The sequence below is a fragment of the Limulus polyphemus genome, unplaced genomic scaffold, assembly GCF_000517525.1.
Source record: "Limulus polyphemus unplaced genomic scaffold, Limulus_polyphemus-2.1.2 Scaffold1197, whole genome shotgun sequence".
In the NCBI taxonomy this organism is placed as follows: Eukaryota; Metazoa; Arthropoda; class Merostomata; order Xiphosura; family Limulidae; genus Limulus; species Limulus polyphemus.
In genome coordinates, this window is record NW_013666807.1 from 191717 (window position 1) to 206210 (window position 14494).

A 14494-nucleotide genomic window follows, 5' to 3' on the forward strand; every position below is an offset into this window, starting at 1 on the left:
TCTCAGTCTCAAGCTATAACTGATTTGGGACACAAAATCCAAAGCCGAAACCAAACACCATCTTGTGAAACAATGAGACTTGAGATAATTTTCTAACAGTGGCCTTCTTCTACAACTATTTGAGTAGATGACCACAACTAAGTTAAAAAATCAAAACGTGTTCACTGGTCTCCCCGTGTGGTAATTATTTTAGTGTTATATAATTTCAAACCTTCTCGTTACTATTGTCACATCTACGACTTTTGTAACTAGCGCCATCTATTGTACTGCTGTATCAGTATTTTAATAATTGGTAGCGCATTAGCTTCCTAAAGTGTTTATTTTATTTCTTAAGATCTGCTCAGAAGCAATTATAAGCATTTAAAAAAAATGGATGGCTATTTCGGGACAGTTAAAAGTAATTCTATTATCATAATGGTTATTTTATTGTATAAAGCTAATTTATTTGGTTTTGCTGAAAAAACAACAACAATAAAACAAAGAAAACTAACAGTAAAGTCCCAGAGTGATAAAATAGCTAAAATATCGAAGGCTTATGAATTTCTTTTTATGGCAACGTAACTTCACTTAATAAACAGAGTTAGAAATACAAAGCGTAACTGAATTTCAAGAAACGTTAATTAACAGCAGCTAAAAAATTGGGTTGTTGTTAAATACATGTGATGCATTCCATCTGGCCCCCCAGTGGCACAGCGATATGTCTGCGGACTTACAACGCTAGAATCCTGGTTTCGATACCCGTGGTGGACAGAGCACAGATAGCCCATTGTGTAGCTTTGTGCTTAATTACAAACAAACAAACAAAAGCATTCCATCTGATAATCTCGTATTATTTAATGCTCAGGTATCGACACTGACAGTAAGTTATTAATAAGCCTTGTAAAAAAATAAGACAAAGATATAGATCAGAACTAACAACTAACTAATAAATGTAATATCACCAATTTTCGAATTATATATAGTCAACTAACTAGAAGTGGTCCCACCGTAGGACAGCTGGTATGTTTACAGACTTACAACGCTACAATCCAGGGTTCGATTCCCCGCGGTAGAAACCGCAGTTAGCCAAATGTGCATTTACTCTAAAATAAACAAGGAAAAAGACGAAAGATATAATTATTAGAGTAAATTAAATCAACGTTTATACGCCCTTTCTGTTTACAATTCCAGTCGTAATAACTCTGAAATGCGAGTAATTTTTACTGTTTTGTTCCTCACAGTTGTTACTACAGTTTCTAAGAAAGACTGTTTATAATAAAGGTACAATATATAATACTGGGAGTTTAATTTTCCCTCATAATCTTTATCTTTCAAGCACTTTGTTTTTTATCTTGTTTTTCTAAGAAAATTTGTATTGTAATAACACTCAAAGTCACATCATAATTATCTGAATTACAGATTTTCGATATCGCGAGTCACGTGATATATGTTTACTTATATATGTACGGAAATAATTCATTTCGAGAGGGGGGTATTTTTATAATGACGACCTTTATACTAGTAACTCACCACGAATTGATTTCAAATATCAACAATAACTTTTGGTTGTAGGGTTATATACTTTGTATGTTAGGCGACATGGTTGTGCGCCACTCTAACACTAAATATCTACTTTAGCAAGCCAGTGGTAGAACATAAACGATTTTCCAAAAAGTACCGTCGAATCCTTAAAAATCGTTTGCTGTTATCGTAAAATTAATCAATACGGTTTATTTTATATTATCTTTTTTTTCTGTTTGTTATAACAACCCCCTTTATTCCCTGCTCTTTCTAATCGTTCGGTGACGTACTGTCAAAACTTTTCTTTATAATCAATATATTTAAGTAGGTCATGGTTTCTTTCCTTTTCTACCCGAAGGCACTGTGGTCGAGAATAACCGTATAGTTGATTTGTATTCTTAATAGACTCAATTAACATTGACGCAAGCGCTGTTAGTGGTTTATAAAATACTAAAACCTCTTTAATCTACTTGTGAAATTGTTAACCGGTTAATTTCTTACACATTCAAATGAGAATAAAACAACATGAAGATTAATGTTATCATATATCTTGTATAAACGAATTAAAAGAATATTATAACAATTTTTTTCTTTCAGTTTTCATGATCCTTGCAAGAATAAACATTTATTTTCTTCGAGTGAGGGACCAGGTCACCTTGATTTTTTTTGTTTTTTTTTATCAGCAAGGTTAGGATAATAAATGACCAGAGGGCCTACGTTATTTCTCCTCATCACCACACGGCTCTGTTCCCCAGAAGGTCAGCGTTACATGTACGATGTAGGAAAAGTATTAAAACTTATGTCTGTATTTGGAGTCAAACGTTATATGTACGACGTAGGAAAAGGATTAAAACTTATGTCTATATTTGGAGTCAAATATTGCTACTCGGGTGTGTAAGCAAACTCCAAAGACGAACGATATGTTAAAGAATGCGTTATAATGCGCATTTTAGGCTTAACTATTAAATAAATTCCGTCTATACCCTTGTTGGATCTTCCTTTATGAAACACGTCATAGAACTGCAATTAGTGTATTTTGGATGATATTTATTTATTTGTCTGCTATTTTAATATTCTACATGCTTGATTTTGTTATTTACCCCGTAGTTTCGTGATCAGATGTTTAATTATTAGTTAGTCTTTCTAAGTCATCTTCGATTTATCTCCATAGCCTAAGAATAATTTCTACTTATGTTTTTGTGTATACAATCACGTACGTTACGCTTCACTTATAACCCACTAACTTATGGTGTACATTTTATTTGCGTATTTTTCACGTCTCGCGTAATATATGGCGTAGAATCAAAAATGACCTAGACAAAGACGTCGCCAGGTGCTTAAAAAATTAGGGTCTCTGCGATTCAGTATGCTAATAATCATGCTTTTAAATTAGATTTTTTTAAAACACCAACAATGGATTCAAGGCATGGGTCCCGAGTGCCAGTGTCTAGCGTGGCCTCTTGGCCTAGGCAGGGACTATCTTGTATACAACTAAACGGAAATGATTGCTTAGCTGAACAATTTAAATTTCCGTCTCTTGCCTACAGAGTAAAAAATATTTTATAGAATGATTTATCAAAAATAAAGTACTAATAATAACGCTTGTTCCTGGTTTGAAAAAGAACGTTTGCTCGAAACGTCGCCAAGGAAATAAAATACAACTATAGTTTTTTTTAAAGTGATTTATCTCTTAAAAAGTCTATTTTTTATTTTATCACCTTCACATTTTTCTTATATATATATATATACGTGTGTGTATGAGAGAGTATATACATTATTGGTGTAGATATAACACCATAAGTAATAAAGAAATTCTACAATTTAACAAAATTTGAGGTCGTGGGTGCGTTATAAGAGTGCCAGTCAAATCACATTGTTTAATTATAGTAGCCCACGAGTTGGCGATGGGAGGTGTCAACTAGCTCACTGCCTTCCTTCTAGCCTATTACTTCATAATTAGGGACAACTAACGCCGATAGTCCTCGAGTAGCTTTGCACTAAATTCGACAAACAAGCTTATAATAGCATCATTGCGTATTTATCATAGCAACTGGCGATCTCGTACTAATTCATATATAAAATTATTTTTTTGTTTGTACGATTTATTTATAGTGTTTTTATTTCTTTAAGAAACACACAGTTTTATTTGTATTTATAAAGTAAATTTATGTTTTGGTACTTTATTATTTCCTAGCTCCTGGAGCAGGAAAAACATGCGTTGCGGAGGAAGTTGGATTCTGTGGAAAGAGAGTATGACAGCCGCGTGGTGGAGCTGCAAGCGGATATAGCAGAGCTGAGGAAAGAGCTCGAAGGCCACGAGGTGTCGTTAAAGTCAACAGAGAAGGAAAAAAGTAAAGTTGTCCAGGAACTTCAAGAACAGAACCATAGATTGACTCTTGCTCTAAAACAGGTGGATGACACCCCTTAAAATTTTTATTGTTATAAATAATGTCTGAACGTTTGCGTCATTATTCCGAGCACACGAAAGTGCAGTTTCTAAGGGTGTAACAGTCAGCTTGAACTTCTTTCTGAAATAAGCATTTATTGTAACCTCTAATATTTTGATGTGTTTTCAACACTTAGTCAACCAATTTGGCATGGTCTGTTATAATTTAGTAACCTGTCTTCAACTTTTCTGAAGCAATTAAATTACTCCCCCCCCCTTATGTTGTAGGTTTTTCATAGCTAAAATAAGAAATCAAACTAAATACATGCATTTAAGTAGAGTATAATCTTAGTAACAGAAACAGATTTCTGATTAAGAGGTCCGTTACAAAATATTCATTTATTGTACTTTTTAAAAACGATTACTGAGTTTTCAAAGGTATTGCATATTTTTAGTATTTAACTCAAATGATTACTACATTTGTAATTAGTAAATAACCTATCCTAAATTCTAAACAAAATAATTCCTAGGATCAGTGAATGCCACGTTATGGCAGTGGTGGTTTTCCTCCTTGCTTACTTTTGCTTTTAAGAAAATACCTTACAATTTTATAAACTAAATTTATTAGTGATAAACAAATTAAATAAATAAAAAAGTCAAAACATATATTTAAAAAACTGGTTTGTTATTATTCTTTTATTATACATTTCATATTTTATTATTTATTATTATTATACCCGCACCTGGGCTTATTATTTTTTTTTTTCAAACTTAACTTGATATAACACATTTGTCTTTTCTGGTGTTTTTGGTCCCCTGGTGGGACAGCGGTAAGTCTACGGACTTACAACACTAAAATCCGGGATTCGATTCCTCGCCGTAGACACAGAAGACAGTCCAATGTGGCTTTGCTTTCATACAAACAAATAAACAAGCTACTGTTTGTATATTTTGTGTGACTAGTTGGCCACGATGGAACATTTCTAACGACCAGTAACAAATTTCTATCAACAGAAATGCCCCCAGTGGCACAGCGGTATGTCTGCGGACTTACAACGCTAGAATCCGGGTTTCGATACACGTGGTGGGCAGAGCACAGATAGCCAATTGTGTAGCTTTGTGCTTAATTAAAAACAAACAATCAACAGAAATAATAAAACGAAGAAGAAAAAAGCTCTTGCAAAGAAAATTTTAAAAGAATAAATGGTATTGTATTCCATTCTTTGTTCTTACTAACATTTGAACATACACATTTTGTTCTAGGCCAACAAGTCAGAGGAACAACTAAGGAACCAATTGAAATCACTTCGTCAACAATTCACTGTCCGAAGCTCGAATTTCTCCGATCACATTTCTCAACTTGAAGGACTTAGGGAAGAAGTAAGCGTTTTCAAAATAAGAATTTCTTTTCACAGGAACAATACTTTGTTTACGTATTAAGTGTTATTCTTTATTTTATTACACTAGAGAATTAATAATCGTAGTATTCATACCTCATTGTAAAAAATTGTAAGAAAGTGAACATTTTCTAAAAATAGATTTTTTCTGGGAAATACTGCACAGAAAAATGTTCAGATTAAGCTGGTATTAACTGTAATGCTTTTATATATATATTAAAAGTGCTACCCTTTATTGAAAAAATAATAATAGTTTGTTTTTTTAATAACTCCAGTTTGTTAGTACCTCATTTACAAATTACATCAATGACGATATATTCAAACCCTCATATACAGTTCTACTGAAAGTCGTCTTCTTGTTGTGAGGAGAGTATTTTTATTTAAAACTGTGTTCTGTTATAAAGAAATTATTGTTGCACAAAACATACTTATTTTTACTAATTGTCTGAATCTTGAATATCCAAAGTGTGAAATTTTTTACGGATTTTTGTTTGTAGTGCCATTCAATAGATGGCGCCACATTTCATAAGCCCAAATTCCACTTCTGGCATTGAGATCTTGTTGTATTTCAGCACAACAGATGGCACCATCGTATTTATTATTTCGGTCACATATATAGATAGCTAGATATATAGACGGCCACGCCATTGCTCCATTATAGTAAGATGTGTATTGAAATAACTGTTTACTTCGTTCTTTCTTAACAGTTTTATATACATTAATTGCCATAATTGAACCAAAACTATTTTAAACGTTTTAATACATTTTTCTTCAACAAATGTAATGATGAAACTTAGTTGTCTGGAAAGCAACTGCCTGTTGTAGAAACACAAATGTCGTCCTCTATATATGTGTTTCTACAACAGGCAATTGCCGTCTATTCACCTAAATTAAATTCATGAATACTGTACTTAAACAGTCTATCAAAGTAAGTGTAATTATCTAATGATTATCAAATAAGATATTTAAAAAAAAATCATCTTATAGCAGAATGGTTAATTTCAAATTTTACCTATTAAGGATGAATTTAGTTTCGTTGGGTCTATAAAATCGATTAAATTGCCATTTTATCTGACCCTAGTATGGTTTATGTAAATTTTATCTTTGCTGATTTCTTCTCGGACATTTTCGTGCAAACAATGATAAATTGATAAATATATCACACAAAAACCACCACCAATAACAACATAATTTATGATAAGCAGAAGGCCCGGCATGGCCAAATGTTTAGGGCGCTCGACTCGCAATCTGAGGGTCACACCAAATATGCTCGCCCTTTCAACCGTGGGGGCGTTATAATGTGACGGTCAATCCCACTATTCGTTGGTAAAAGAGTAGCCCAAGAGTTGGCGGTGGGTGTTGATGACTAGCTGCCTTCCCTCTAGTCTTACACTGGTAAATTAGGGACGGCTAGCGCAGATAGCCCTCGTGTAGCTTTGCGCGAAATTCAAAAACAAACAAGGTAAGCAGAAATGTTTTTGTCTTTCGAAAACCTTTTTTTCGGTTTATTTTATTATTGACTAAATCAAACAAAATATTTGTATCAAGGTGTTAAAATGTTCAAGATGAAATTACGTTGAATAAGAAATTTAAATTTCCAAGGCTGACTGTTTCTAAACTATAACAAATATTTAATTAATTTTAATTGATAAGCAATTTATTTATGAGCAATAAGTTCGAATGTCAGTGAATTAAAGGTAAGCATAAGTATTATTTTATTTCCATTTCAAATCTACAATATTTCTATAGATCGATATTCTGACGGAGAGAAAATATGATCTGGAACGCAGAATTGAAGACCTTGGGGAAGAGCGTGAGAGCCTCAGTATGTCCTTAGAAGAATCTGGTGATCATATAGTCATGTTGGATCATAAAAACAAAGAACAAGAACAATATGTGAGTTTTCTCACAAGTTCGTTAATTATTAAAAAAAAAAAACTTTTTTCGGTTAAATCGGTTTACAAATCTTCAGTTTTGCTAAACAGGACCGTTTTATCTAATGGCCAAAAGAAGCAATTTCCCATGGCCCACAGTCGTCAGAGGCCCACTTGCGATTAAAATAATAAATGGGCTACCTGTACTGTGCTTACTATAGGAGTAGATCCACAAATTTTAGCGTTATAAGCTCTCAAGCTTATCGCCGAACCATTGGTAAGAAATTATTTAAAAAAAAAAAAACTTTCAGAGAGGTATCAGTGATTGGGTATTGGTCAAATATTCAAAGATCGCAAATTCAAAGAAATATTTTCTGTTGGTTTTAGTGCAAAACCACACAATAGTCAATTTACCGCGGGTATCCAACCCCACATTTTACCGCTGAGATACTGGAATACAAAGTCTGATTTTGCTAAAAGATACAACCCAAGTACTACGCGGCACTGGAAAGTATGGATGGACATCGTCCAGTTCCAAGAAAATGTTCTTTAACATATTCTAAATCCACGTGGAACATTTCTGAGTGTGATAAATAAAATGTGCCTTTTGACTTTAAAGAAAAGTTTGCTTATATAAATAACTCTCTGCGTCAAACTTCAGTACTTTTTACCGTTGTCTATTTTAAACCAGTTACTAATAGCTAATTACTGATATTAGCAAATTAACATACCCAAATCAGGTGTTTTCTCTACTTTATATTTTCAGTGTGTTGACGTGTTTCATACTTCAGTTATTTATATAACAAGAGCATATATATGTGTGTTGAATAACAGTCAAAGGATCTTTTCAAAACGCATAATTTTACTGTAAGTCGTCTTTCTGATCATTTCATCATATAAAAACCATTTATATGATCATTTTGCATGATCTTATATGTATAATAACGTGTCAACCTTCCTTTGCATTTGCTATAAAAATATACCAATTTTAACTACAATTTTATAAGATAAATTTAACTAAAGAATAAATTCGACAAAAAACATTTGTAACATAAATTTCCGTATAATAGTAAAAAATTGAAGCAAAAACTAATCATCTATAATACTGGTGATAAAGTAAATCAAATTATCGAAATTTGGATAACTACTAATACCTGCACCCCAGTGGCACAACGTTAGAAACCGGGTTTCGATACCCGTGGTTGGTAGAACACAGATAGCCAATTGTGTTGCTATCTGTTTAACTACATACAAACAAACTAGTATGTAGTGGGATAATTAAGTTATGCTTGGGGCGACATCTCTTGGGATACCGCAGAACTTCATTTCTGAAGTGACACTACACCAATTCATACCCAAAATTGTCACTATGGTACTGTATAAAATTTGAAAATGAATAAAAATTGTAACTGTTTTTTTTACGAATGAAAGTAGAATAACAATGTATTGAAGTGTAGGTTGCATTACAGTCAGAATATAACTAGAATTAAATATTTTACACACATCCAAAAAAATAAAATTAATGAAGTACCCTCAGTGTATTATTCTACCCCCAAATAAATTGTGATCAGTTAACCAAAATTTTAAATCCTAAAATTGAAACTAATTTTTGGGTGAAAACATACGAATTATGCAAACCGAAAATGGACATGTTAGGACATATTATCTGGCATTTTGTTAATCGGTCAGAGGACGATGTTTACGCACGCATGGGCAATTTTTATTTTAGTGTTAACGACGTTACTTGGCTATCGCTAGCCAAAGAAAAATGTTTGGACTAGTTAAATACCAATTACTTTTTGTTTAGCTGGAAGACACAATTTTCATTTAGAAATGAGTTTCGTAGAGCTATTATTCAAGTTGCTAATTAGCTTTGATTTTCTAATAAACCATGTTAATAATCTCTCTTAGATTCGAAACCAGAAGAGGGAAATGGAAGAGCTCAGACATGCTAATATTCAGCTACAAGCTAAAATAGACTCTATCCTCCAGAGATGCATTTCACCAAACTTCGAACAGACGTCCATCCACAACGAAATCGAGATGTCGTCGCACTCGTCCATAGAAGATGAATTAAAGCCGCTAAATGGAAGTCAGGTACAAAAGTTGTGTCTATGTTTTATCTTCAAGTATTTTCAGTTTGGATCGAATTAGAACATTTGGGAATTTTTATCTTATTTGTGGCAGTTCAATCCAAAAATCTCACAGATCAACCAATACACTTATTATGTTTAATAAAAACACACGATAAGACTATAACTTATAACTTTGTGAACAATTTATGCAACATATAATAAATTGATTTTTATTGATTATAGGACACCAAGTAACACACACCTTTGTTCTATAACAAAGCCACACGCGTCTACCACGAGGAACTAGAACCCTGAATTTTAGCGTTGTAAGCTCGTAGACTTGCCGCTGTCCCATCGGGGGACCTCACGCATGAAATCGAACGAAAATACCATCACGGTTATAATTATTCCCATTAACTCATTACTAGTGAAAAATACAAAAACGAGTCTGTAATTTAAAGGTTTTAAACGTTTAGATTCTATAATGCAATATTTGCTTGTTATTTTGACTTAAAATTCAATGGACCATTCAATGTTTTAAAATCTACAAAGTGTTGTTTTATGATATGACTTCCTGTTTAATTTTATCTGTTATTCAATCTACAGAACGGTAGGATTAGACCTCAGACCCAACCAGGGTCAAATGTTGGTTTCCATGTGGACCTGGGAGATGTAGATATTGAAAGCGAAAACTCTGAAATGTTTACTGAATTTCCAATTCCAGACGCTAAAGATGGTTGGAAGGTAAAGATAGTCGCTAGATGGCAGCAGTTATTTTTTCGATACACTTTATTTTCAGTCAGAGATAAGGGTAAATTTGTCGATTTGTTAAATACACCCTAATAAAATTATTGAAATAAAAACATCAGTAATATTAAAATAGTATTAAATAATCTGAGTTACAGTTATGCTAAAGATTTTTCAACATAAAACAACAACAAATGGAATACAAGCAAACTGTACAGAATAGTTGAAGCTGATATCCGCTAACTTTTGTTGTTGACAGTAACTTTCAATAATATTCCACTGCTTCCTCCGTAGTTTCGGCAAGAGCTAGTTGAGATCTATAATCAGATTAAACTGTTGTGTGAAGACCTGAGGAGAAAACGAGACTGCTTATCAGCGGATAGTGGCTTTTCGTCATCACCAGACGACGTACAGGCACAACACATGCGCGTTGGGATGATAACGGCGGTACTCAAGGAATTAAGAGCCCTTATGCATGATCTAATAACCAATTACAGTGAAATAGTACGTACACGTATCTGTATTTAAATACATATCTGATAATTTCATAGTTAATATAATTATGTTCTACATAAGAAGCTACTATTTAATGTAATAGTTATAAGCTTTACTTATAAATTTTGTGTTGAATAAACCATTGCTGTCATAAAATAGCATAACAATTAATATGAAAGGGTAAATGTATCATATATAATATAATGTATCATAAAACGCGTTGTAAGCTATATTTTCAATTTTATAATTTAGTTATTTGCTAGAGGGAGTTGCCAATCATGATAACAATGCTGGATTTAGAAAATTTGTAAAAATAGTCCTAGAACAGTATAAGTAGAATTATTAAAACTTCCCGTACTTGATATAACTAGAAAAGAAGGTTCAGTATAATATAATAATGAATGGTAGAGTAGTTGATGATTGAGGAAAGATTGATTGAATTGTTATTCAAGTAAAGTTATTCAGATTATTGCGGTCAGTGCATCAGTCAGTTAATCAGGTTTGTTATCAATCAAGGAAATTTATGTTAAAAATGAAAGTTATTGATGTATTACTGTTAGGCCTACCAGTTTCACTTTTGTGTTTCTTTTGAAATGTTTAGTATTTGAAATTAGACCTATAGGTAAGCGTGGCTGTAGGAAACGTTAAAGAAGAAATAAAGTTAACTTGTTTTTTTATGTGAACTAGACATCGGATTATTTTTAACTAACAGGCCAAAAGAATTTGTTAAACGATAGAACTATGTTACACTTGCAACAAACTGGTTTCCAGCCGCATAACTGAATATAGGCATTGGAGCTTAAAAATGGAAGCTAAATGTGGGAGGGTTGCCAGCCGTATAACTGAATATAAGCATTAGAACTTAGAAATGGAAGCCGAATGTGGGAGGGGGTGGGCTAAAGCTAAAAATTTATATAATAAAGTTTATCAGAAGTGCGCTCAGCAAGCGAGAACTACGGAGCTTTTGGAGATATACTCCCCTAGGACATTTGTTTTCTATTTAAAGTGGTAATTTAGGCCTATTTTGATAAAAGCCATAGGGAAAAAATACTTAATGTAAAACTAAAGTAAGCCATTTAAATTTAATGGTCATCATACCTTTCAATTTTTGTTTTACCTTGACCTCCTAATCTTTTACAACTCTTTATTTCCAGCTATAAAATTCATTTTATAATCTTTATTTGTTTACATAATCAAACATTATTTTGAACTAAAAACTCAATTCAAGTTGGGGAAAATGGTTGCTTTACCCTGTATTGTATAAAGGGTGTGTTCTCCAGTTCTTAACACTTATGTTGGTTTTAAGCAGTTTATTAGCATTCTTGTATGAGCTGTATTAATTGAGTAGTTTGTACTGGTGGAATAGTTTAATAATGTAATGAATTTTCAGCTAAGTAAGTTTAACATACTGATCTTTCCAAAACAAAACTAAGATTATTTTTTGTTATCTCCAGCCATGCTCAGCTTGCCAGACAGTTGCTCAGGAGAGGGATCTGTTGGAAAAAGTTCAAAAGGAACTTAAAGAAAAAACCAAGGAACTGAAAAAGAAAGAAGAAAGCGTGTCTGAACTCACAAAAAAAGTAAAACTTTTCAGGATAAATTAAACATATTAGTAATTCTTGCATATAATTCTAAAAAGATTTATTTTCACAAAAATAGGCCATTTATTGGGCTATCTGGGCTCTGCCCACTGTGAATATCAAACCCTGATTTTCAGCCTAATAAACCCTGCAACACTGCTCAGCTATTGGGGGGGGCACACAGGAATAAGACTATTGTTTCTACAATACATTTATTAATTCTAGCACATAAATTAGCACATTACTTCATGGGACGTGAACATTTAGCTATAAAAATTTTCCTAATTTGTTGCTATACACACACACTATTTTTTAGATATTAGAATTCATTGTGCTGTGTTTATGTTTCAGTAGTTTAAAGATATAGAATGCAAAAGTTGGTGAAAGATGAAGCCTAATTGGATGGGAGAGTCTGATGGAACATTATAATAAAACAATAATTTTCAACCTTGTTTTGCTCGACATTTACTGATGAGATTTTTACTTAACACTAGAAGTTTTCATGCTAGCTGTACTATGTTTTCCTGAAAATTAATTTAGATAGTAACATTTACGAGATATTAAACTATAAATAAATACTTACCATTATGGGTCAGTTATAAAGTAAATTCTATATATATATAATTAGCATTGTCACCTACATGTTTTATCATCAACTTTGTGATTCTTCAAAGCTGTCTTTAAGAAAAATTATACCTTACAGATTGGTACGTTTTATTGGCCGAAACTGTTAACATTCAAAATGTCAGCATCTGTGCGTCTAGACCAAAATTAAAAATGATCCCTTTCATTTGATTTGTTTAGGTAGCCATTCAAGAAACAGATGTAGCCCTTCTAAACGAAGAAAGAAATCAGCTTCGTGATGATATTAGCAACAGTAAAATTGCTAAGGATGAAATTGTTAAAAAGGCATGGGATGTGCGTGATGGAGCAGTTGCAAGGTAATATTACTCAGAATTTCACTAAAAGGATCAATGCACAAATTTAGTAACTATCTACATTGTTTACTCATTTGATTTTACTTCACTGTCAGTAAAAACCAGGCTGAATATGAAAATAAATGTTATTTAAATGTGTGTGTGTGTGTGTGGTGGAAAGATTAGCAAGAAAGATTTAACTTAAACTGACTTTAGCATAGCCTTGCTTCTACAGGAAAAATAGATTTAATAATCATATCTTATCCCAACACTCGAAACTTTTATATTTTGTGTAATTTTTTACTTGTTGGGCTTTGGACTTTTTTATGCAGGAAATGCAGTAGAGATTGAACTTGCCAAAACTAGGATTGATATGATGCATATTAATAGTCAGCTGATGGAAGCCGTTCAACAAAAAGTGGAGTTATCCCAACAATTAGAACAGTGGCAGGTAACTAACTTATCACAACAAAACTTGGTTTAAGTATTTCTATACCACAACAGTAATAAGAAATACACACACACACACAATATTTGCATCAACATGTTCGTTGGTTTGGAAACCATACATGCATTTTCTGGGTGAATGCAAAATATTTAACGTCAACACATTTTTTGAACAAATGGAAAACATTTAACATACACCACGACACCAAAACGCTGTCATTTTTTAATCTCAAAACTGTCCTTTCGGACCTAGCACGACAATAGCAGCACCATTATGTTTAATTTGTTGATTACCGACACATTTTTTAACATAATATTTATCATTTAACATATATTACTACACCAGCACTAATAGGTTTGATATATTTTTTTTAAAACGTTTAAAACACGTTGGCTACCACGTGACCCACCGGAGGGTCACGTGGCACTATTAGTAATGTGACCCATGACCCTCTTGTGGTTCACAGACAATAATATTGCAAATTTAAAGTTTCTTTGTGGCATTTGATTCTAGGATGTATGATTGCTTCTTGGCACTTCAGGAATGTTCTTGTTTATGTAATAACATTATGAATTTGCTGCCCTTCATGAAACACAATTAATTTGAAAATGAAACCAAAATAACAGTATCTTTTATACTATAACCAACACAGTGGAAAATAATGCATTTTTCGTGAGAAAATTATATAGTACTTTGAAATTGGACAAAAAAAACAAAAAATACTTTTGCACATCCAAAAGAAACAAAAAAAATTAACTTTATGAAAAAATATTTCGTAGAGATTCATTTTGCAGTTGGCACTAGAATGTGGATCAATATATTATAAGTCGGTAGCAAACGTATTAATACCTGCCATGTAAAACATCGACTTGTGAGCTCTGAAAATGCATTTTTGACCTAATACTTTGCAGTTCTTCAAACCAATGGACCTTTAATATTCCTAAAAAGTGCCAACATCGTAACTAATCCAAGAAATAAACCAGTGGGCCATTAATATTCCTAAAACATCGTAACTAATCCAAGTAGATAAACCAAGTGGGCCATTAATATTCCTAAAAAATGCCAACATCGTAAC

At 32.6% G+C, this 14494-nt stretch overlaps 1 protein-coding gene across 1 annotated transcript in view; it reads left to right on the plus strand.

Annotated features, from left to right (window-relative positions):
• LOC106462554 (bicaudal D-related protein homolog) overlaps positions 1 to 14494 on the plus strand; it is a 52114-nt gene that overhangs the window by 33565 nt on the left and 4055 nt on the right. The window contains exons 2-10 of the mRNA XM_022389856.1: positions 3695 to 3910; positions 5150 to 5266; positions 7033 to 7179; positions 9069 to 9254; positions 9839 to 9976; positions 10274 to 10483; positions 11929 to 12054; positions 12859 to 12998; positions 13305 to 13422. Of these exons, the coding sequence (XP_022245564.1) occupies positions 3695 to 3910; positions 5150 to 5266; positions 7033 to 7179; positions 9069 to 9254; positions 9839 to 9976; positions 10274 to 10483; positions 11929 to 12054; positions 12859 to 12998; position 13305 (1281 nt within the window). The 3' untranslated portion in view covers positions 13306 to 13422. The remainder of the gene's footprint in view (positions 1 to 3694; positions 3911 to 5149; positions 5267 to 7032; positions 7180 to 9068; positions 9255 to 9838; positions 9977 to 10273; positions 10484 to 11928; positions 12055 to 12858; positions 12999 to 13304; positions 13423 to 14494) is intronic.